The sequence below is a fragment of the Ptychodera flava genome, chromosome 10, assembly GCF_041260155.1.
Source record: "Ptychodera flava strain L36383 chromosome 10, AS_Pfla_20210202, whole genome shotgun sequence".
Taxonomy (NCBI): Eukaryota; Metazoa; Hemichordata; class Enteropneusta; family Ptychoderidae; genus Ptychodera; species Ptychodera flava.
Window position 1 is genome coordinate 11,313,617 of NC_091937.1, and position 25,400 is coordinate 11,339,016.

The following is a 25,400-nucleotide window of genomic DNA, read 5'->3' on the forward strand; positions in this document are numbered from 1 at the left end:
AAATAAATAACCATTTACCTTGTATGGCTTGTATCTTTGATGACGGGTCAATGGGTTTAAAAAGAATAATTTCAACAAGAGGGATTTATAACTCTATGATTAACACAAAGGCATATTCTCATATAAAAACACTCGCAGAAAAAGACAGACAGATAGATAGATAGACAGACAGACAGACAGACAGACAGACAGAAGATAGATAGATAGATAGATAGATAGATAGATAGATAGATAGATAGATAGATAGATAGATAGATAGATAGATAGATAGATAGATAGATAGATAGATAGATAGATAGATAGATAGATAGATAGATAGATAGATAGATAGATTAACAGACAAGCGGATTGACATACATACATACATACATACATACATACATACATACATACATACATACACACATACATACATACATACATACATACATACATACATACATACAGACAGACAGACAGACAGACAGACAGACAGACAGACAGACAGACAGAAAGCCAATATTTGAAATTCAAAATGGCTGCCATCCTTATGTTAACTAGTACTCAATAGAAAAAATAAAATTTTCGATTTTCGAAAACTAAGACGGTTAAAATGTTTCTTATTCCCACAGCTTTAAAAAGAATATTTAAAAAGAATATTTGTCCCGGAGATGCATACTACCTTACAAGAGAATAATTCGAACTTTCCAAGAAGAAATGTTTAACAAAAGTTGGAATATTTCACTTTCGAGGCATTTTCTACATTTTGCTGACAGATTTTTGGTATATAGAAATGGTCACATCAACTTACGAACATAATAAATTGAGAGCAGCCAATAAGCTGTCCTAGAAAAAAGGGCATTTTGAGGCAGCTGTTTTTGAACAAGCATTGCAATTTTTCACATATCAGCGTATGGAATATTATTCTTATGCTCAACGGCTGACAATCGAGGACGAAAATTAGGAGAAATTATACTAGTGGTGGGAGGAGGTTTTTTCAAATGTGAGTCGGGAGGAGGTGCTAATAACGTACATTTTCCACTAAGAATTCTTATTCAAAAAATTAATATAGTATATTGACAGCAGAGTTCGCGTTTACGCAAAAATCGTGCGTATTTACGCATTGAAATTGACTCTCTACGCATTTTTTTCATTGTTATGCGTTTTCTATACGCAAAGGATAACACCAAAAGCACTCCCCACGACTGAGCTTAGGCGACAACCAGACGAAATTTGTTGCAACACATTTTTGTCAATCACTCATTTTGTGTGGAAAGTTTCGGATTCTCTGGGCGTTGTCTGAAAAATCGGCATCGTAGTTCACACGTTATCACGTTAGGCACGTTATCATGTCAGCTGTGCCTATGAATTACGTTGCTAATTTTCAGGCGAGCGATAGTTTCTGAAACTTATGACACAAAGTGAGTGATTGACAGAAATGTTGCGACAAATTATATAAATGCCAACCGTGCACGATCATCGCGTCTCGCTGTTCCCAAATTTTGATCAAGCACACATGCAGCATGGCGTCGAAGCAGACAAATCTGTTTTCTTTCAACTTTGCTCTACGAGTCAGTGAAAAAATGATTCATCGGTAGAGCTCGTCGGAATCCTGATAAATTTTGAACACTGCAGAAGTGTCTCAACAAGCTGCCATAACTCTAACTTTTGGGTTGCCCCCGGGGGTTGCCCGATGTGTGTTGACGGTCGCATGTATACCCTTCGCTGTTACGTTTCAACATTGTTCAAGTTGTTCGTTAAACTGTTTTCATTAAAATAATGTTACATCGTACAATCCGAATATGTAGTGTAGGTTTATTCAACGGCACATTGTACTTTGCAGTCAGTTTTTTCATCAATCGAGTGCGGAAGTGAAATTACGCACTCAAATCCAGCCATTACGCAATTTTAGCAGACTAATGCGTATGCCGTACGCGAGGAGAAAAAAGTCACCGCGAACACTGATTGACATTTATAAACACCTCGGTCACAATTTCTCCAAATATGCTCATGCTATGGCTTGCTTTATTGAACACATCATTACATTTGTCGATGCTATTCTAATTTCAATATTTGCACTCCTATCCACAGACTTTGGAAGCATTAACCTTTGCTGAATGTTTGTACTGATTTAAAGTTGATTGACAGCTCCATCCAATTGATCAATCTACGTCAACGTCAATCAACGTGAATCTCAGGGAGCACGTTGTCAAATTGACAATTTCAATGAATAAGGCTATTGTAATAGCTGTCTGTGTATCAAATACTATTATGTCCTATAATAATCACAAACAATAACTGCAGACGCTTCAAACAATAGAGAGACAATCGCTGGTACAATGACTAATTGTAGTGTAACAATGTCATATGTGATATACTAAGAAGATAATTACATAGTCTGCCTGAAAATAAAGCTTCCAAAATGTTAAATGTCGCTTATCTATTTGAAGTTGGTGTCAGAATGATAAATTTGCATAATGCTTGCACATAAGAAGCCCTGAATTGTTCCGACCCCCTATTTTTTCTTTGCTTGTTGAAGTGACGGTATCGACGGAAGAAAATGAGAACTTTGGGCTTTTTACTGGCATGCTTCCTTCTTGTGGAGAAGGTAAGGTGTATAAGGTTCCATGTAACACCCATTATAATCAATGGGTCTGTCTCTGAGACAGACAATCAGACAGACAAACAGACCGACTAAGCTTCCGAGATGGAATAATTGTTGAATTTACACTCTTTCCAGAATTTCTGTTCAGGTTGCAGATAAAAAGTAATAGTTTGGTGTGCAAAAACCAAAGTTTATTGCTAACTTTAGAACAAGTGTTGTGGAGTCCGACGTATGCCAATTTTACTTCGCAAGACGGTAATAATGCAGCTGTGTCTTCAAGAAGAAAACCATGACGAGAATTAAGGGACAGTTGATGATTAATAATCGCAGAGCATATTTAACTCGTCGCCAGTGACCTGATAATCCCCTTCCTTCTCTGTAACAAAAGTGTGGAAGTGCAAATACCAGATGAAAAAAAAATAATGATTTGAAATTCTATTAAGCATGAAACTGAAATAGTTTGATGGAAGTTTAGCAAAATGTGAACAGAGATTGAGTATCACGCACATACGTGAGTTCCGTGGCGCAACCGTGGCACGTTGACCTAAATCGCTAACGATTATCAAAACAAGAAATTATTGCTTCTTTTCCCCAATAAACGCACTGAATTTAGTGTCTTCTTGTCCACATGAGATAACTTATAGTGCTTGCTGAGAAGGATATTGACTTGTCTTTACTGTGGTGCCAAATAAACATTTTGTAGTAGGCTTAGTTATTATAATAAACACTTTTTGCGCTTTCTAGAGCTTTGGTTCCAATCCCTCGGCTATGATTGCAGTTGGAGAGGACAACCGTATCTACACTCGTAGCAAGGAGAACGGCGCCTGGAAAGTCTCATCTGGGGAAACTTGCTGCATGATCGCCGTGACCCAAATGCCTGACGGGTCCCTTCTCGGAGTAGGCGAAGACAACCAGCTCTACACTAAAACCAAACCCAGTGTCGGGGAGTGGACAGGACCAATAGCTCGTAGCTGCTGCCTGATCAACATCGGCGTGATGGACGACGGTACCATCCTTGGCGTCACCCAGGGGAGAGATTTGGTCTACCGGCCGAACTTGGAGAGCGACTGGATAAAGCCGGACAACGCCTGCTGTACCAAGTCCGCCGACGTCATGCCGGATGGATCTCTCCTCGGTCTCGCGAAAAACGGCAAGCTGCGAATTCGTGAAGGGATCGAAGGCAAATGGTCGTATTTCAAATCTGTCGGGCCGAAGATGTCCGATGTGTCCGTCGACCCGCTCGGCAATATCTACGGGGTGAACAGCGAGACTTGCGGAGTCCACAAACTTGATGGTGACGGCAACTGGGGTGATGAAATCGCCGGAAGTCAGTGTGTCGTCAACATAGTATCCACAGCTGCTTTAGGTACGAATTGACTGATATCAAATGAAGTTCAAAGCCAAGAGGGCAAGGAGACTGTTATTAAGAAACAATTTTATACATTTGCATGCGCATTTAATCCCTCTTTTTGATAGACAAACATTTCTGATCGTGGTTTAAAAATTTGATGAAATTTCCGCCGCAGATGATTAGGGTGTAAATTATTTTATATCAAAAGATAGAAAAAGTCAGCATGGCTTTAGGAAACTGTTTAAAAGAAACAGTCGCCAAAATTTTTAAAATTTTAAAGTGCATAATTTTTTTGTGATAAACGGAAATTTCGTATTACAGTAATAAGTTAGCTTCTGGCTTATAATAGTTGGTACTATAGTATTTACAAACGATCTGCAACCATGCACTGTATCACTAGATCGTCACTTGAAGAAAAATAAGTGGCCAGGATCGATAAAATGCACGTTACTTGTTTTTCAATTGAGGAAACAAAGTCAAAAGATTGATATTTCGCCATGCCCAAGGAGATAGGACCAGGAAATTGGTACGCTGAAATTGTCGACATTAACATTATGTACACACGAAAAGATGTTGTGTCGACAAGTTGAAAGACGTTCATGATTTTGGAGGGACAACAAGGAGCTGTGTTTTACAGACCTAATTGGCCTTTAACCACTACCCTTGGAGTTAAATAAACCTGTGCAAATAAGATTGGAACTAATTTCGGAGAATTGGATCTTCATATTTTCTCAAAAGTGTTAGGTGCCCTATAGCTGAATGTTGCAATATTACAAATTACTCATAAAAACAAGTGCATTGCTGAAAGAGAAAAGCAGCTGGGCTTACATTTGCAGATTAAACCGACATTAGTTCACCATCCAATTATCCCAAATCAGTTCCAATCGTGTTTTCGATAGTGATCCTGGGGATCAAAATAGACAACTAGTCAGGCAAGATTTCGCTGATAATCGAATCCATACATGAAAAACTCTAATGACTGGTCGAAAAAGTGGTTCGCTGACACATTTAATCTATTTTGTTGTTTTCTCTCCAGTTCCTCCGAACATTTAGTAACCTGATCTGATAGAACAATAGCAAGGTAAGTATTGTTGAACGACAAGGAAATCTATTCGCAGTTTATTCGCTTAGCCAGTGGAATACTCTGAATTTGGTTCAATGGATACTTTCTTGTCATTCTCATTCACAGAACCCGTCTTCCTGCCTTTTCGAAGTGTGCACTGTACTGAGGGCGCCCTGGACCGCCTACCCAGCAATGTCACCTTCACGTATCGGCTGTTTTAGTAAAAGTCACCGAGGATTTTGAATTCCAATCAACGCCAAACTCAAAATTTATTTTCCCTATATGCGTTTGAATACAAAAAGAACACTGCCATTCATATTAAACGCAATTAACTTGGAAGTACTGTCAGCCAATTTGAAAAATTACAGAGTCCCTTTCGATATGTAAATGCTCGAATTCGAATAACTAAGTTGTATGACAGGGAATATTGTAGAAATCATGAAAAAAGTCGACTTGTATCTAACGCATAGATGAAACATATCCTGAACAACACGTGATGCTATCGTTGCCAAATTTCATTTCACAAAGGTTTCGTAAATCATATACGATAGCTTTAAAATGCTGCAAGATTAAATATGCCAAATCTTTTATTTTCACCCCTTGATGTGATAAAACAGCAAAGGTAAAAGTTCAATTATGAACGTTTCCAGTTAACCTTTCATGAAATTCTGCCCCCCAAAGTATAAAATCCATTCGCACACAACACTGTTTTGGGTTGGATAGAGAGCTAATGACTACATCTATGTGTCCGCCTCTTGTGACAATTTTTGGGATCATGAAGTTGTCAAGCGACGACGTGAAAGTCACGATCAACAGTGAAAAGCGAAACATTCTTCCTAAACTACCGGCCCATAAATTATTTTCATGAAATACCCTCCTTACCTTTGTTCATACTGCTACATTTCTGTGGGAAATAAATGGTTAAGAAAGTAAATCGGTCGGTGTCGTTTGAGGGGTGGGAAGAGTGCCTGTGGTATGGTTGCAGGCATGCAAGACGACTGATAGACAAAGATACAAACTATAACTCCAATAACGATTGCTGCTGTTATGCAACTGGACAGACAGACAGACATAGAAGGATAGTCGAAAAATGTATGTATGTATGTATGTATGTATGTATGTATGTATGTATGTATGTATGTATGTATGTATGTATGTATGTATGTATGTATGTATGTATGTATGTATGTATGTATGTTTGTATATATGTACCTATGTACGTTCGTATGTATCTGTCTATTTGTCCATGGGAAGAAATAAGCCTACATTTTGTTGGTCTTAATACAGGGGTTATGACGTTCTAACCCAAGAGGGCGCACTGTAGCTCACTTGGTATTTCACAGAAATTGATGATAATGAACTTATCAGTCACCAGTTGAATAATACTATGCGATAACACTTCTGTGTATTTTACTGAACCAATTATTGAGCTGGGGAGGAGAATTCCAATATTCATCAGTGCATCCCCTTACGAGAGAGAGAGAGAGAGAGAGAGAGAGAGAGAGAGAGAGAGAGAGAGAGAGAGGGGGTAGGGAGGGGGTGAGGGGTAGAGACGATGAAATATTAGAGATATATAGAAACAAGCAGCCAAGCACACACAGAGAAAGGAAATGATGCATAAGTCGGCACTCATTATACATTCTGTAGCACCATGGCACTGAAGTGGACCCGTGTATCATAAGATTATCCATATTCTTCATTTAAGCACTATGGCGCGGTTTCTATCTGCACGTTTTTTCTGGGATTCTCTCTGTGTTCACTTGGCAAGTCGGTTAATATGTCTCGAAAGTGTAACGACATTCAGTCAGTCAAGGACAGTTTTGATAAGTCTATCTTATACATGAATTGCCTTGTCAATGGTTCGTCCCGATACAAATTTGGTGTCAGGGTCGCGGATTACAACTGTGCCGAAAGTCATTGCGTGCTCATTTACTTTCAAGTGTTCTCATTGCTGTAAATACAAACATTCATATCATTCATAATCATCGCTATTGTTCCTCTCAAAGCTGCTGACCAATATTTAGAAAACATGATATAATTGATATAATTTGTTGAGTTTTTTTAAACTGCTGAAGAGTAATTTGACAGATGCAGTTTGCAATGCCGCAACAGCAGAAGTTCAAACATGATTTACATAATAGACTCTTTGTGGGTGAGAGGGATTGTTCTGCTGATAGCAAATACCAATAGGGAAGGTTTATTGTAAACATTATATACTTTCACAAACGACAAAAGCACACAAAACATGAATCAATCAAGTTGCCAGAGTCAGTGTAAATCTCGCTATTGTATCAACAGATTCTTTTTTTACAAATCGGAACTGGTAACAATCGACTTTGTATAGCCAAACAGTCTGTGCATATATGATTAAAGAGCGAGATTCTCGCGGTGGTTTTTATGCAAATGAGATAGCACGCCTGCTAAGAATGATAGAAGGGTAGTGAGCCAAGCTTTTGTGTTGAGTGAAATAAAGTAACTTAGGGTCAATTCACTACTTTGTAAAATATCTACACAAGTAAACTTCTGTCGCTGCAGATGCTGAAAAAGCGAATGTTTATTAAACATTGTCATTGGCATTGACTAACGTGCACGTTGCAACACTAAGTCATTCGCTAATTGACCAACAGAGGAAATCAATCGTGCTGGAACTAGAATAATCTGACTATATAAACACAGAGATGCTCTCTTTGGAGGTATTGTCACTGGCATTTATTCTGTGGATATATGTTTGTTTAGTCTCTGCAAAGATGGGTCGCCGCATCATTGACTTGAGATTAGTTGCGTTTCTACTTTGTGCCGCTGTCATACACGAGGTAAGGTCATCTCAAATGGAGACAGAATCACCGTTACCAAGTTTGAACTCTGGCAACTTGACCGGGAAGCCAACATTGGTATCGATTGGGATAGCTTTGATATTGACACAGATAACGCAAAAAAGGATCTTATTTGCATGACATCAGACGCTTAAGGACACTTTGGACACGAAAAAGTTGTGAAATTTTAGTTTTGGTTTTTTGATGTAATTTTTGTGTTCAGTCAAGTGCAAGAGTAATAGTGAAGAGTACATTATGGTATATTTTCTCTAAATTTCTGTTAAACGTGATATTATACATCTGTTGAAGTGAGAATGTAAAGAAAATTATGGTGGGATTATCAGTGATGCTTTATCTATTGAACAGTTTTTGCGTATGGCAGTTTATTTTTCAGTTCTACATGTTCTATGTAATTAATGGTTCTTACTTTCCTTCTCGTTTTTTATCTTTGTTGGGCTTCTTTTCAGTCCAGCGGTGGCACTGCTATGATAGGAATCAGCGACAAGCAGCAGCTCTACACTCGCAGTGTCAGGAACGGCGATTGGCGCAAAGCCTCGGGCAAAAGCTGCTGCGTGATCTCGGTGGCTCAGATGCGCGACGACACGCTCGTCGGCGTCGGCGAGGACAACCGGCTGTACACGAAGCAGAGGCCGAGCGTCGGGGAGTGGGAAGGCCCCATCCCGGGCAGCTGCTGCCTGATCAACGTCGCCGTGTTGCCCGGCAACATCATCTTGGGCGTCACCAATAAGAGGAAGCTGGTGTACCGGGAGGGACTCTACGGTGATTGGATTATGCCGGAGAACCCTTGCTGCGTGAAGGACGTGGCTCCGATGAAGGACGGCAGACTCCTCGGGCTGAACCGAGACAGCCAGCTCGTCATCAGGGAAGGCATCAAGGGCCAGTGGAAGTTTTTCAGGGACGTCGGACACAAGATGTCAGCCATTGCTGTCGAGCCGAAGGGAGTTATATACGGCATCGATCAGGACACGTGTGAGATGCACGTTCTTGGCGAAGATGGGGTCTGGGAAGAGCCTGCTATACCGAATAGCAAGTGTATGATTGATATCACCTCCATCGACGTCCTGAGTAAGTAACTGCATCTTTGATGAGTTTTTTTTCACGATTTTTGTTTTGTACGCCAATTGCCGGTTCTTGATCTACTCCACACAGCATGTTGATCTTCTCACGATATGAGCTTGTCAAGAGGAAATGCATTGTTTTTGTTCCACTTCCCTGTCAGCAATAACAATGCAGTTTACACATGTATTATACTGAGCGAGTTGCCAAGGTGAATTCTGTGTATCTCAAAATGTTTTGTTGAGTAGAACAAGAAACTGTGTGTGACATCAACACTGAAGGAGTGAAAAATTCATGAAAAGTTACAGATAACGGCCCTTTAAATGTTTTTGCCAATGAATCTTGCTTCCTGCAGAAGTCGCAACATAACTGGCAACGTTATTACTTTGATGTTTCAAACCAGCCTATGAAGATCGAAATGGTGAAGAGAGATTATATAATATGCATAAATTTGCATACATCGGTATAAAATGCAAATATTTCAATTCAAAGTTTGGTGATAACGTTGATGACTATTCTCGTTAATGGTAACACGGTGTGTGATAGTGGTCATGTACTAAATTTGAACATTGAAGAAAAAATTACCTTCATCGTCTGATAAACTAAAAGCATACTCACTTATCTCCGCCATCTTGATTCTAACACTTGCAGTATTCGACTCATTGAAGTTGCAATTAAATATATTTACTTTCAATGAGTATTCTTGGCCCTGAATATCAGAGTCTTCGAACATATGTTTAATGAATATATTTGAACAAATAGCAGGCTTTACTCACGCTAACATACACACGCGAACAATTTCAATTTTTTTTCCATTGTCGATATTTCAATGAAATAAGCATTATCTTTTTTCCTTACAGCGCCACCTAAGTTCTAGCACTTACTACGTCACAGTTTACTCAGGTTGGTAGTATAATTGTCATTCAATGCTATTTAAATCTTTCTAGTATTGCGGTTCCACTTGTGACAAAAAAAGTATGTCGCATTCGAAAAAAACACTGAAGGATGTCGCTGCTTCTTTCCCCACTTTCAAATTGCTGACAAATTTGAAATGGAAGAAAATGATAAAGAAAATATGTTTTGTTTGTTTGTTTGTTTGTTTGTTTGTTTGTTTGTTTGTTTTAAATCGAATATTTATTTGTTCATATATATGCGATAAAGTACACATGGCTTCATTCTCCAGCCAAGGGAAACCTTTTTCAGTTTCCCTCCTTATTTTGAAGCTCGCAAAAGTATTGGTGTGACTTAAAGGTATACAGTCATCTGTAATCTAAATATGCCCATATATAGTCAAAGGGGCGTTCCTTGGTATTCAAAATTCCCATTTGAGGGCGCTGATTTTAAAAAGCGGCCACCCGCTTAAAATCTGCGATTGGTTAGATTTCTCTTTCCATGGTAACTGTGCCAAAATTGGAACAGGTGACAGTATACCTTTAAGTCATTTGACTATTTCACACATCACCCGAGATCTATATATTGTAGACAATCTCATCAAACATCTCATTTGGCTGTTATTTCTGGACCTTATGCAAGAGCGACCATCGTCATCTGTTAACAATAATTGTATATACATTCATCAAAGATCGTGAAATCTCTTTCAAAACTGATTTTACGATGGATAGACATGTGGAAATATAATTCGATGCATTGTAAATACTCTGGTCACCAGTTTTTTGCACCATGTGGAAGATGTCTTGCAAAATTGTTTTTTACATAAACTCCTACATTTTCCTGTCTGTAACTACCTGTGTTGTTCTGTTTGTCCATAGTGTGACGAAATGACGAAATAACGTTGATATCGTTTCAGCCATGATCGCATCCATAACAGTGATCTTCTATTCCACAGGGTATGTAAGAATTGGATAACATGGATTCCATGACTTTGTACAGAAGAAGATCAATTCACGCTGATATGCATATTATCTAACATCCATCTGCTGAAAAGGATGACGCATGCGCAACATTTCCTTACCTAGAACATCGCATCGATTGTTCTACCTGCATGTCATTTTAGTTTCTACTTTGATACAAAACACTGTCGCTGTATGTTTGCCAAGAAATAAAAAGTCAAATATTTCTATGCAGTACTTTCTTGATTGGTCCTTGTTTTGTCCACCCACCCATCCATCCATCCATCCATCCATCCATCATCCATACATACATACATACATACATACATACATACATACATACATACATACATACATACATACATACACACATACACACACACACCCACACACACACACACCACACACACACACACACACACACACACACACACACATACATACATACATACATACATACATACATACATACATACATACATACATACATACATACATACATACATACATACATATTTTCTGTATCTTTGTTCAGTTTCTAATGCTCACACTGGCCATCAAATTTGTTTACTGCAACACGAACAATATAACCAGCATGACATCATGTAAATCAGCATGCTTGGTCTACAGGTTGACTCAGCGTGTATCTTAGCCGATGCTTTTACCTGTTCAGGATGTTTGTGTATCTGTATGTTTATTTGCCGAGTATCAGCACTCAAATAAATCTGATCCAAAGGTCATGTGATTGTAAATAACACTATTGGAACTAAATTTGGGATAATTGGATGGCAAAGTAATGTCGATTTAATCTGCAAATGTAATCTCATCTGCTTGTCTTTTTAAGTTTTACACTTGGTTTTATGAGTATCTTGTAATATTGCAACATTCAATTATATGGTACTTAATACTTTTGAGAAATTTGAAAAATATGAAGAGATCAAATTATCCCAAATTAGTTCCAATCGTGTTAAATGTAGTAGTACTGGCAGCATTGCATTTTCTGTATAAGTGTGATATATGTCAAATCTGATGTAATAGATTCATGCAAGGTTCTTGGTCTTGTGCTGAGTACTACATATAAGTGGGTGTGGCTTGCATAACTAATGTCAATTTGCATAATAATGAATTCAGTAAGGCTCTTATTCTCCATTATTATGGTTAGATCAGAAGAACTGTTACAAAAATATAATAGTTGTTCAGTCTATAGCACACTTAATTGTCAGAAATTTGCTTTAGACGAACGTTACTATTGGTCGAGTATTGTCAGGACCTGGGGTACGACTTACTGTGTTTCCATTGATACTGCATGATGCTTCAGAATGTCTCTTGGTGGTTCGGAAAAAAAACAATAGTAAATACAAGTAATCAGAATCAACAGATTATTAACAAGTCAACAATGCGATATGTCACTCGACCTTGTGTCATTACATTACATAGATGTGGATTTCGTAAAAAGTAAAAAAGAATTATAACAAATCTGAATAACATTAACTTTTGAGAAGAGAGCATATCAAAGATGAAGTTATCTCGGAAAGATTTTCCGTTTGTGACAAAGCCATTTTTACGATTCCTCTGGTGAGGATAGTCTCCGGATGCAATACTTTCGTTCATAATAATGCGACACTAAAACAGGTTCAATAGTTAGTATCATTAAGGTGAAGAAATAATTTACAAGGTCAAGGAAACAAGCAATCAATGACAATGCAAAGAGGGCCAACTTAAACCACTTGTTTAGTGCTGCTTATCAGGTGTTTGGAATGGGTAAGCGTACACTGCTTGTACGCTATAACCCGTCACGATTGACCCTTTAGCATCGAGCTGTTGCAATTCCGAAGTGTTAACCCAGAGATGATATATACAGAATATCTCATGAAGTGCTGAGTCACACTTTCACAAATACTGCACAGAAAGTTGTTATCATGATGCATAAATAACAGTTTTAAGTGTTTCCCTGGCCCGCCCTCTCGCATAATTACAATGTACGGTAAATGCATAGTCGGTCAAAGTGCATGTTGATTAATCTACGTCGTGAGTGAGGAGCGGGGTTGACTTTATAAATGACTATTTACTGTGCCTTTACAAGCGAGAAAGAAAAAAGTAAAATATGATGTACTCACTGTCTAAAAAGTTGAACTTTAAAAGAAAATATCCGGAACGCGCGTTCATAACATATTTGTACAATTCTCAACTTATTCAACTGCACGAAAATGATACCGAGCTCTTGCAAAAAGTTAGTGATCGTTCATCTTTTAACCATGAACTCCTCTAATCACCTGAAAGAACATATCATAATGTGAAAAAATACGAAAGGTGACTTCTAAGTTTGTAGACAGCAAATTGCTACACAGCCGCGAGGTAAATTTGCAAACGACAGATGGAGTAAAAAGCTGTGATTCGACCCAGAGAAATGACGTCACACACGAGAAAAGCTGTGATTCGACATAGAGAAATGACGTCACACACAGGTCACCGTTTTCAGTGTGATCCCTGTCACAGATGGTCACTTTGCTATTGAATCCTCGCCGGAGATTATGCAGTGTTTCCGAACAATGGCTAAAGACACGTCGATTTGTCACGAGGGAGAGTTTATGGATTTATGGCAAAACAACTCATCAATCTCTTTTTTGGATAGTGTGTCGACTGATTTTAACAAATTGTACCTGTAACAATACTGTACCCTTTTCAGGTGTATAACAGTTTTATTTCCTTGTTAAACATAAAGTGCCCTACATAAAATAAACTATGGAAAAAATCTTTAGACCATACAATTTGCTTCTGTAAAAACTCTGACATTTGCATTTTCAGTTTGAAAAGACTCGATGTATGGCTGGCTTCTACAAGTAGGGAATCAAAGATCCATTGTCTGTTAACAAGTTTCACGACGCCCACGTTAGAGTTCAGAAAATGTACTCTGTGTTCTTAAAATTAAAGCTTTCTCTGCCATTAGAGCAATGTGATAATAGTTGTCAAAGGTCATCGTTACTACCGTACGATCATTCACCACAATAGCCGATGAATCTCCCATCCATAAGTGCTCTAGGACTTGAACTTGAGAGAAATGTTTGTCTTTGAACCTGTGATAGTCATAGAGGAGTTTAAAGAGCATGGTAAATTTTCAAGGTCGCAATGCAAAGGTTCATAGAGATGACATGAGGACCAAAAACAATTCATGTTGCAATAAAAGCGTCGCAACGGACTGAGCATGTGCATCCTACTTGCACTTGATGTCAACATTTCTTTTATTTCTTACAATGACGAAAAATGATTGCTATGGTAACATCAGGGTCATGTCGACGTTATCGATGCATTAATATTGTCTGTATATCTCATGAAAAATGACTTTGAACGGTATTTCTATGAGAACATTTGAACTTGCTATTTGTAAATAACTGCAGCTGCAGAATGAATATTCCGGACTAATTTACCATAATTTTTTATGACGGGATTTTGCCAACTGGTTCCAATTCTTTAAATACGACAGATTTCGACTCTTCTATAAATTATGACACGAGAAAAAAGGAACACTATGTAATGTTCAGGAAGACTATCGATTAAAATTTTTGTTTAGAAAGACATATTTTTCGGTCAAGAATAAAGCGCTCCAACCGCCGTACAGTATCAACTCCGCGCAAATACCGTAATATGATACTGGGGCTTACTCTTCTGCATCGGAGAGTAAACATGATGACGTGTGAAATAGTTTTGACAGAAGGCGATCCTGCATTCGAGTACCAACTATTAACGATTGTCTTAAATGTGTGAATATATGATACACAGACCATGGTCGGTGTTTGGTCGGACCTGACTAATCTTTGAAACAAATCGACTGAAAACTTAATTCAAAACAGTGAACGCCTTACAAAATGTGAATAAGCAATCACATCAACATCAACCGACAAATTTAGACAATTCCTTATCTTCATTCTAATGGATATGAATTAAAGGGTGAACGGTGAATGAAATGATGGATGGATGATGAGTTGATGAATGGATGGTTTGAGGGAAGGGGAACGGACAAATGAATAGTTTGGGGGCTGGTGGACGGATTTGTGGGTGGGTGGATGGATGTATGATCGGATGAATGAATGAATCAATAAATCAATCAATCAATCAAAATCAATCAATCAATGATAGGATGGGAGGACGGAGAGAGGGGATGTGGATAGATAGATGGCTATTGTAGTGATGGTTTTGAAGATGAACGACACAAGTTATGAGATAAATGTGAACATTTCAAATGGCACATATTCAAAAAATGCGTTATGTAGACTTGCACACATTTTGGGTAAGTTTTCGTTATTGTACATATGCATGTATAAGTGAATATCATGGATTGGTTTTAGAGTATTCTACATAATAATGGAAAAAGAAGCAGTCAACACTGAATACAGAAGACTTTTTTGTTTCAAAGAAGATCGTGAGGCGATCTATTAGTCTTTCAGACGTTACGTGTCATGGTCTGGGAATGTTTCTGTGACGTAATTCGCAATTAAAGCGAATCTAAAACTGTAACATATGTTGCTATTTTCTCAACAAGGTCACGTGTGTGTATGGGGGACGTTGAACCAACACTGGGATCTATCACTTAAGCTTTAAGTTAAATCAACGTTTTTTTGTCCATAGATGAAACATCATATGGCAAACACTGATCTCTTGCGGCATGATTGAGTGAAAGCTGTGTATATGGCGAATAAACAATATCACAGTGGTCAAATTTCAGAACAAAGGGCCAAAATTTAGCGATAAGCGGCTGCTTAAGGCGTTGACTTAACTTGACAAAAGAATGCAATTAAAAGTCTCCGTTAAGATATGACATATGCTGCACCTTAATCAAAAGTTAAAACAGGCTAAAGGCATTGTACGGAGTAAATATTTTATCACCTTGAAAGGGTGATGACTCGTTTAAATGTTCCAAATCTGGGCAGGGCTTGTCATTTGCTTGGCGGAGCAGTGAAACCTTCCACTTCGAAGAGAAGGAAATTTACGATTGCAAGATGAGAGTGCTTGGCGCGTTACTTCTATGTGCGGTGTTCGCACATCAGGTATGTGATCACGTGATGAATTTAAGGTAGTTGAGTCTAATATCGGTCAGAGAGAATCTGCCGTTCTATGTGGATTTGTAAAAACACTGGAATTTCCTTTCTCCATCTCTGCCGCTCATTAAAATGGTATGACATGTACATTGCACAGTCACTATGTTTCCGCTGTATAATATCCCGTCTCGGTTGAAACGACAGTCTGTGAAATATCTGCCCATTTGACACGGTTTTTTATTATAAACTTTATCATGACGTTCAAAAAGACATGGTTAATGCGAAGTGCATTTTAGATTTCAAATTTGCACGTCGTTTCAAGTGTACAGTACAAATGGGCTCTCTCTAAGTGACCCAATATTAATTTCAGAAAGTGTTGACCCAAAAATGAGAAATTGGTACGCCTGAACTGTAATTGCTTGTACGAGGGTACCTGTCATGACGAATAAATACAAACGTATGCCCTACGTCGGTGTTGAGTTGAATGAACTATATATAGTCCCGGTGTTTTTCAGTCTTGTCGGGAAAGTGTTAAGAGTGTCAAGTTTACTTGACGATTTTGGTTGCAACAATACTTCTTTGTAAAAGTTGCTTTTCGATTCCGAATGAAAAACGACGTTTTAGAGCTGACAGATTGTTTTGTGCACTGTCTTACGAGCATCCCTTTCCGAAAAGTGGCGTTTTACAACGATGATCACAGTGTACTCGACGCAGAGTTACTACTCGGTTCAGTCTGGTCGCAAATCAATCAAATCAAATATAAGTGAAGTGATGACACTAACGATGGCAATCATCAGCACCAAAGCGAGTAATTGACGACCAATACAAATAGGCATTTGGCCATAAAATATGTAAGGCGCAGGGGACAGGTTTTCGGACAGTAAAACAGTAACTATACTCGTTGAGTACATGAAATTTCCGCCGTGTTGTTTTTGTTGAAACCGAAAAATATACTTTTTCCCATAGAATTAACACAGGAATGACAACTATTTTGAATTTGAAGTATGTTAGTTAATGTTATGTACTTTAGTTTTCCTAATGCCAAATTTGACACGGTGATCCCTTTCTCTTTCTCTTGATTTCGAAAGAAAATGACTTGAAATTTATTTTTATTTAGGAAAGTTTGAGTAAAAGGTTTATGTTTGTCCTCACTTTCTACGAGCGTATTACTGTAGGGTAGTATTCGCCTCGAAAGTGGACGAATTGAGCTTTTGCCCAAACTTTCCTTGATGAAACTTTCAACCATACTCCTGTCAAATCGAGAATAAAAATCGGGGATCACCGTGCGAAGTTTGGTAATAGAGAAACCTAACATTTACCTTTATTTGAAATCCGAAATGGAACCCTCCCTACTATGGGAAAAATTAAATTTTCGAGTTTCGAAACATTAAGACGGCAAAAATTTTCCCAGTGAAGAACTTCAAGTCCCAATAAGTGGTAGATCAAAAATTGTGAAACTTTGAGAGTCCGAATATCTGTCGCCGAGGCGCAATCTGCATTTAGTGTGTGTTGTAGGCAAACTGACATGATGTCGAGCTTTCAACTTGAAACACAGAATGACAATAGATATATTATTTTCTAATCATACATTTATTATTATAGCTTTACTCATCTATATGTATTAATGTCTACATTTCAGAGCTATGGTAGAACTCCTGCCGGCATGATCGGTGTTGGACTTGAAGATCATCAACTGTACACACGCAGCAAGGAAAACGGCAAGTGGAAAGTCGCTTCTGGCGACACCTGTTGCGTCATCGCTGTAGCGCTGCTGCCCGATGGATCTTTGGTCGGCGTCGGTGAAGACAACGAGCTGTACGTGAAAAAGAAGCCGAGCGTCGGCGACTGGGAAGGCCCCGTTCCCGGCGGCTGTTGCGTGAAAGACATCGCAGTCATGGCCGATGGCACGATCATCGGCGTCGACTTGAAAAATAAGTTGGTCTACCGCGCCGACCTGGAGGGCGAGTGGTCTCTGCCGGAGAAACCATGCTGCATTTTCGCTGTCGACGCCCTGCCCGACGGCAGAATTCTCGCCGTGGCCAGGAACGGTAAACTGAGAATCCGAGAAGGAATCGAGGGCCGATGGAAATTCTACAGAACTATCGGCACAAGAGTGAACGACATCTCCACCGGACCAGATGGCGCCATCTACGGCGTGAGCAGAGATGACTGTGGCGTTCATAAACTGGCAGGCAACAGCAGATGGCAGGATGAACTTGCTGGTAGTGAATGCATGCTCAGTATAACATCAGCTGACCAGCTTGGTAATGAAAGTTTTATTACCCTTAAAAATTTCTGATCCTTTCTAAAATCTATTTTTTACAAATTTGTGTCGTATTTGAATTTCTTGTTAAGAGCATGGCCAACCCTTAGACGTCAGAGAGCAATAAGTCGTGATGGGCCATCGAGAGATATTGTAGGCTCTAAGTCTTTAAACATTGTAAAATGGAGTGAGACGAGAAGGTTTTTTCTAGGAATGGAGTGAAAGAACGGCAAACAGATTCACAGGTTATGACGATTAAGTGATACGGACAGAGGGCGAACATGTTAGAGCAATATGATCTTTTACATAGTACATGAGAAAAAAAAAGATATCTCGTACAACCATTGTTAGTGCGTTACCATAATGTTCGAAGACTCATGCGACAAAATATATAATCGCTCTCTATTCTCTTCTTGTTGCAGCGCCACCTAACATCGTTAAGGAAGAAGAAGAATAAACCGTTTGTTCAGAAGTTTGTCGACAGATTATTATCATGGTAGGCTGCACTTATCTGGACTGTGATAGAGACAGCGATTAATGCACAGGCGGATAAAGTAAAGGGATAGCTTGACGAGAGAGACAGAGAGAGAGAGAGAGAGAGAGAGAGAGAGAGAGAGAGAGAGAGAGAGAGGAGAGAGAGAGAGAGAGAGAGGGGGAGGAAGGGAGGGACGGAGGGAGGGAGGGAGAGTGAGGGAGAGAAGACAGACAGACAAACAGACAGAGAGATTGAACATAGACAGACAAACAGACAGAGAGACAGAGAGACAGACTACAGCTCTATGTTTAGTTGATATACTATCTTCTAAATAGAGAGAATGGTGGCAAGAAGAAACGAGGGCGGGACAGGGAGGAGAAATTGCTGGTAGTAAACTCAAACGTTTATGTATCGATTTTGTTTGTCACACTTTGCTTGCTTTCACAAATGAATGTGAAGTATACACGCAAATGTAATGTGTCTACTTGTGTTTTCTCCGACAGCGTCCCACTCCATCACGTAAGGGACGAACATGGTATCATGGTTTGATGTATCATATCTAATGCCGGTACTCCTGTGGATATTTTGCCGCAAAAGAACGTATGGTTTGAGATTTGTGTCTAAATATGTATAATTTATTGGGTGGAAGAAATAAATTACCTTTTGGGGAAAGAAGAAAATTCAAACTCGTTGCAGTCGTTTTTTTCTCAGATAAGATTTGTGTATTCACAACTACATCTATCGTAGAGACAGGTATGGCACAGTAAACGGATTGTGGTATTAGCGTGTGGAGTATCCGATCTTACCATAGAACTAAATGCTCTCTCGTTTCTTGTTCCCAAGACTTTACCAAAACCGAAACGTTAGTGCGCATTGTGATTATCTTTGTTGGCGTTCCAGAATAAATTAAATTAAAAGTTGTTTTTAGCACTGCGAAACGACAACGCCATCAGGCGACTGCGAGGCACAAGCCTTGTACAACAACGTTTTCGGAGGCATGGACAGAAAGTAAAGCAAATAATGTGCAGACAAACATCTGATTGTTCTGATGACGCAATGGAATCATTTTAACTATTTTCGATCTCAAATCACAAGTCTTTCCCGAACATCACATCCCGAATAAATGAGCATGCCACTCAGTACATTTAGAAATTTCAGAGAACAGTATACATATTTTAATCAGTCTCCTGGACAGACAGACTTCAAAAGCGTAGTCTGTTCAACCGACCCCAATACTTAATTAATTATCCCCCCTTGTTTGACAAAGAAAGATTTATTCAAAGAAAGTGGCAAATAAAACAAATATACTTAACTGTAAATGTTTTGAATTATCCCTCCTTTGAAATGAAGCCACAGTGTGAGAGCGCCACCAGCGGTCTACATTCTCAACGAAACTCAACAAGCTATTTCGTCACAAGTCGATTTGGCTCCACGTAAACATACATTCATACATACATACATACATACATACATACATACATACATACATACATACATACATTGCTTTTCAGTATGTTCCAATTAAAAACTGCTTCAGGCATTTTTCATAAAAGCAGTATACTCGCCTCGAACCCTGGACACAATTGGATACTCCTGTTCAGAATTAAGGGCGACCAATTTCCAGCAAATCAAAGTGTATAAAACAATACCTTACGGCAAAAGCAATACGAATCTCCATTATTGATTGTTTTGACGGCACAGGCTGGTGGATCGGTTTCCGTGTGTACGTTTCATTCTCGAAAGGCAATGGACATTTAATAGGGGACTAAAAAGTCATTCATCGTTTATGATTGGGCACTTGGTGTCTCAGTTAGATAGAAGTAATGATTGGTTGACTCTTCACGCGTTAGAGTGATGAGCAGAGCTGCAGTTCCGGGACCGGATCCCGCTTATTTGCAAGAGCTAATGAGCTATCGCTGAGTCTTCCCCCTCTGCTTTGTCAAGGTAAGTTTCTTTGGCCAAATGGATGTGACAATCGATTTCTTTAAATAAACTGAATCTCAGAGCATATTTGACTTTCCATGAAGGTTAATTATGACCAAAGAAAACGAATGATGCAGTGTCGACATGTCCCAGAACGAAACCAAACGAACAAGGAGAAATCACTCGAAGGGCAATTTGCTCCAGTGTTCCAGAAATTAATCGTTGACCAAATGTTTTATTGAATAAAAACACCTTGAAAATAAAGCAATAATAGCAGGAATATTTCTCATAAAGAAGAAAATATACAATATACTAATCAGGGTTCTATTGTGTTTCCCTAGAGTGCCATGAAACAGGGTATATTGAATTAGTCGGTCGGGGCAAAAGGTTCCATTAATGTGTCAGATCACGTGACATTCGACATATTTAGAATGATCCTTCAGACAAATGTTCATTGTAAAGTTAAGCATATCACGCCAAGTCACATTAATACAGATGTCAGTGGATTAAAATGATTCCCTGTCGAGTTACCTCAAAGAAAATGCCACCTGTGGTGTAGATAAAAATATTCCTCGTTTTCATTCATGTGACTGTGCGATGCATCTGACTTTGCCTGACGAGCGCGAGGGAGAGTTTGCTCGTTCGGTTTTGTTCGGCTTCGTTCGGCTTTGCATTCCAATTGTGCTGTCGTCGTCGGATGTGTTTACGCAGCGAATGGAAGTCACATAATTTGGTCAACTCGAGTAAAGTGAATGACAGTTTCCATGAGTTCAGCAACTTTGGCTCTTTCGCTATGATACCTTGACTTTCAGGAGAAGCACGACCGATGTAATTCGTCACATCTTTCGCAAAGCCAGAGTTTTAAACCTCGCTTTTGAATTAACTTTCTTCAAGCAAAAAATCTCCATTTACTTTAAACAGCATTCATAAGAAGATAAGTTTCAAATCTTAGCAAATGAAACTGACGATATGTGCTGCAAGAGTTTCAATCTATAAAACTCTTGACGTTTCGCTCGTGTTCATTTCTTGACACAGAAAAGTCAGTCAATTCTGTGAAAGTGATATATTGCAAAAAGGGCTATCTGCCGGCAACGCTGTTAATGATTACTTACTCTGTCACACGCAAGAGCTGTGTTGTCCTCTCTTTCAAATCTATTCACGCATGTGCGTCGTCACCAGGGTTACTTACTGGGGCTCAGTCCAGTTGCCATGGCTACCGTCAAACATCGTGATTTCGAACTGTAAATATAATTATCTCCTCATTTCCTCGTGTTGAACTGAAACGAAACGTGCACTTTTCGCTGCCATTACATCGACAGAAAAGGGTAAAATTACAGGACGTTACAATTACCCTTCGTAAGCAAACACTGCGGCATGTATTTCATTTTGTCCTTTGATTGACGTGAGAATTACGCTCTCATAGTACAGGCCATTTTACAGGCAATTCCAACAGCGGCTGTGATCCAATGTACACGATTTTGTACTTTATTTATGCCAAGACAAAATTTTTATTTTGAAACAAATATAGTTTTGCTCTCCGCAAACACAAACAAAGAATACAAGATATCGTTTGGATGACCTCATGGCGAATCAAAAACGTTAAAAGCGATTTCCATAAAAGCCATATTGGTAATACGCGCTTGCGATCGGCGGCCGCTGGTCTAATTTGATTTGATTTGATTTAATTCGGTCTGGTGTAATTTGACTGAGCAACAAAAGAAAGTGGCAAGAACATATAAGGGATAACAGCAAACAAATTTGTGTGGTATTTATGCAGCGAGGTCCCGAGACATTTTCACTTTGGTCCAAAAGTGACCAAAAAAAACGTCAATCACATCATGACGTCACACTTCCATTAACGGACTCAACCATCCCATCCTAACCAGTGTGATGTCTCAAGTGAAATAATATTTGATTTCAATCCATCGCTGATTGATTATGTCTTAATACCGGTACACAATGTTACTCCCCACTAATTCTACATGGTATTTTGGAAATAAACCATTCAAATTACGGATCGAGTTAATATGGTCTAGAGATAATTGAATTGCCGTGTTACAATATTTGGCCCTTAACCCCCGTTGCGCAGCAATGTACACGCCACTCTCTTTAGAAGAACAATATGAATCTTACGATTTTGTTGGGAGACAGAAATAGGCGCGAAGTATTCTACTCTTGCGGTCTCTATAAGCTGGGTATGCATCGCGCAAATTTTGACAGCCGGCACATGGAAGTAAGGTCTAAATTCACCGGGTATAGTTGGGCGAGTTGGTGTGAATACTGTGCGTGACCTATTGACCAGGTTCATCAAGATTCTTCGGAGCAATACATTTCATATGAGATAATTTGATTACTTTAAATTGAAAATATATTGCGTGTCAGGATATTCAGTGTAGAGTAAAAATATTATTTGCTCAATATTAAGCATTCTTTTACATGCCTCGATTGTCTTTAAAATCGAGTAAGTACTGACATGGAATCAAGAGAATGGGGACAACAGACCAGTTTAACCAAGCTTCTGCGACGTAATAAAGCGCATTTTTTGATCATGAATTCATTTTAAATTGAAAATATATTGTACATCAGGATAACCATTCAATGCCATAAAAACATTATTTGTAGAAAATAACGCCTTTTTCCACGAAGCGACATCTTAAAAGGTTGGAACTAATTTGAGATAATTGGATTTTCATATTTTTCAAATTTCTCAAAAGTGTTAGGTACCCTATAGCTGAATGTTGCGATATTACAAATTACTCACAAAAACAAGTGTTTAACTTGAAAAGAAAAACAGATAAGCTTACATTTGCAGATTATATGGACATTACTTTACCATCTAATTATCCCAAATTAGTTCCAATCATGTTAGTCTTTAAAGTCTAACATTGAACATGAAATTCAGAGTAACAAGGAAAACACACACGAGAGCAGACTACAAGGTATACTAGAGATGGAAATACACCAGCGTAAAGGTTACGATGGCTTGATCGAGTCGAATGAACGTGAAAGAAACGCTCGGAAAGATGAGTGCAGCAAATGCTAAAATTTTGGCTCTGGGCATGTTTTCATTTTGAGTGGTTAATAAACTTTCATTTTGCTTTCAATCAATCGCTGATAGACATTTGAACTTTTCTTGGACTGTACGACATGAATACTTGCGACACAAAGACTCCCTCACTCCATAGTCGAATTGACGTATGCTGTAAAAACATTTAAGTAATTTTTAAAAAAATTGCGCGTTAACACTTGAAATAGCAGAACTTCAAACGATGGCGACAAGAAAAAATCACAGCAATTGCTGTAAGAAATTGTGAGAGACGGCTTGTCGATCGATAAATGGTGTCACAGTGACGTCATGATCACAAAGATCGCCACCATGGCGTGGTAAAGTGTCAGTCATTATTTTTATGGCATCGACAAGGAATACAATCCGTACCCAAAGGTTAGCATTTATCAGCCAACTGCTCGATGCATGTCGCTGACTCTAATACTGCCGCATGACCTTTGCTTGACCTTAAATAACATTGTAAATTTATGCAGGCCTGCGTACCGTGACGCTTTTGGTGCTTTTCATCGCTTAGACAGCGATTCGAGAAAGGTGGACGTGATGAAATAGATCCTTATTTCAGAGTATGTACGTTTTGTCACACTGGTGACGTTGAGGATGAGTACCATGCTCTTTTTTAATTTGTCCGATATACAGCCATCTTAGATGAGCTTTTTTACCGTTATATGCATCTGTTGAACCAAACACAGATAAGTTAATGCATTAATAACTGTATCAGATGTAGACATGCTTATCAATCTTTGTAAATATAAGTTCAAATTTTGTGTTTAGCGGGCGCTGTAAAGGTTTCTTAAAATGATTTTCAAACCTTTGCGCGTTTTTGTTGTGTGCTGTTTTTATTGTTTGTTTGTGTTTGTCTTTAGGGGAGGACGATCTTCACCTTTAAATCGAGATGCCGTCACGAACTTCCGCCGCAGTTCGTGTATTTGCAGGCGGGTACGTTTCATGGAGACAGCAACCATATTATCGTACCCTTTACCTACGTACACTGACAGCTTCGAGGCATGGCAAATATTTGATGACTTGCCACGGTCTGGGAGCTCTTATTGATAACAAGTAAATTTACACTCTGCACTACTGATCAAATCTGTTAACCAGACCTGACACCGTGGTTTAAATATCAAAGAATTGTGTCAGTGTTACATAATTATACGTATACCTGCCTTGTTGTAGATTTCGTTACGCCAGGATACACGCTATAAAGTCAGCATAGGGAGTATGCATCGAAATGTCGCTTTCCTGTTCAGTGTTTTAATCTTTCTTTTTTGATATACTGACGTGAAATTTTGCCAATAAAGCTTTTAAGAAATATTCTAGAATCATTAGAATTGGATATTTGCACAGGAGAATGCATTGATTGATGTGTCTCAGGTACACAAATATCCTTCTTTATCACATTCACCCTTGTTTGCCGATGTGATATTCCAATCTAAACCACATAAAAACATTGGAGTCAAACCATTGATTGGGTGTGTAAGAGTGAAGCCGAGGTCACTACGATTGAATCGTGAGAGCGCAAATTACGCTCCAGTGGGTTTCTGTGACGCTGTCAACAGTCCCTCAACAAATGAATGCAGCCTGTGAGCTGTCAAAGCATAGTGGTGTAGCACTCGGTCCACTCGAAGACTTTCACCCGTTGCCCGTAACCAAGCGTTATCGTTCCTCCAGGCAAACTCTCCCACCGAATAAAATGTTTCAAATATTTCACAAAGGATTTGTAAATACTAGAGGAGAACCGAGGCGATTGTTGGTGAAATTCAAAACTTGCGAAAAACATGTTTACATCTGACGTAGAACTGCAGTAATTGCTTCACTGAAAAGTCAGACAGCATTTTGTGAATTCCGCCAGCGTGTTCTAAGCCTGAGTAGCTATGTCATTACCAATGGGATATGTTTGAGTT

General features: G+C 38.9%; 3 protein-coding genes across 3 annotated transcripts; all 3 read left to right on the forward strand.

The window, feature by feature from the left end:
* Window positions 1-2,450: 2,450 nt before the first annotated feature.
* Window positions 2,451-5,932, forward strand: LOC139141984 (uncharacterized). The gene is made up of 4 exons (XM_070711767.1): window positions 2,451-2,587; window positions 3,329-3,950; window positions 4,972-5,016; window positions 5,125-5,932. The coding sequence occupies exons 1-3, from the start codon at window positions 2,540-2,542 to the stop codon at window positions 4,986-4,988; spliced, it is 687 nt and encodes a 228-aa protein (XP_070567868.1). The 5' UTR covers window positions 2,451-2,539; the 3' UTR covers window positions 4,989-5,016; window positions 5,125-5,932.
* A 1,655-nt stretch (window positions 5,933-7,587) lies between these two features.
* LOC139141985 (uncharacterized) lies at window positions 7,588-10,975 on the forward strand. The gene is made up of 4 exons (XM_070711768.1): window positions 7,588-7,811; window positions 8,279-8,897; window positions 9,749-9,791; window positions 10,735-10,975. Exons 1-3 carry the CDS (start codon window positions 7,677-7,679, stop codon window positions 9,763-9,765), a joined length of 771 nt encoding a protein of 256 aa, XP_070567869.1. The 5' UTR covers window positions 7,588-7,676; the 3' UTR covers window positions 9,766-9,791; window positions 10,735-10,975.
* A 4,675-nt stretch (window positions 10,976-15,650) lies between these two features.
* Window positions 15,651-19,189, forward strand: LOC139141986 (uncharacterized). The gene is made up of 4 exons (XM_070711769.1): window positions 15,651-15,780; window positions 17,411-18,035; window positions 18,457-18,530; window positions 19,013-19,189. Exons 1-3 carry the CDS (start codon window positions 15,733-15,735, stop codon window positions 18,489-18,491), a joined length of 708 nt encoding a protein of 235 aa, XP_070567870.1. The 5' UTR covers window positions 15,651-15,732; the 3' UTR covers window positions 18,492-18,530; window positions 19,013-19,189.
* The last annotated feature ends 6,211 nt before the right edge of the window (window positions 19,190-25,400 follow it).

Excerpts from the sequence above, each read along its gene's own strand:
- LOC139141984 (XM_070711767.1), top strand. The coding sequence starts at position 2,540 with ATGAGAACTTTGGGCTTTTTACTGGCATGCTTCCTTCTTGTGGAGAAG. Across the intron at positions 2,588-3,328 it reads GCTTCCTTCTTGTGGAGAAG|AGCTTTGGTTCCAATCCCTC; the intron begins GTAAGGTGTATA and ends TGCGCTTTCTAG.
- LOC139141985 (XM_070711768.1), top strand. The coding sequence starts at position 7,677 with ATGCTCTCTTTGGAGGTATTGTCACTGGCATTTATTCTGTGGATATAT. Across the intron at positions 7,812-8,278 it reads GTGCCGCTGTCATACACGAG|TCCAGCGGTGGCACTGCTAT; the intron begins GTAAGGTCATCT and ends GCTTCTTTTCAG.
- LOC139141986 (XM_070711769.1), top strand. The coding sequence starts at position 15,733 with ATGAGAGTGCTTGGCGCGTTACTTCTATGTGCGGTGTTCGCACATCAG. Across the intron at positions 15,781-17,410 it reads GTGCGGTGTTCGCACATCAG|AGCTATGGTAGAACTCCTGC; the intron begins GTATGTGATCAC and ends TCTACATTTCAG. Across the intron at positions 18,036-18,456 it reads AACATCAGCTGACCAGCTTG|CGCCACCTAACATCGTTAAG; the intron begins GTAATGAAAGTT and ends TTCTTGTTGCAG.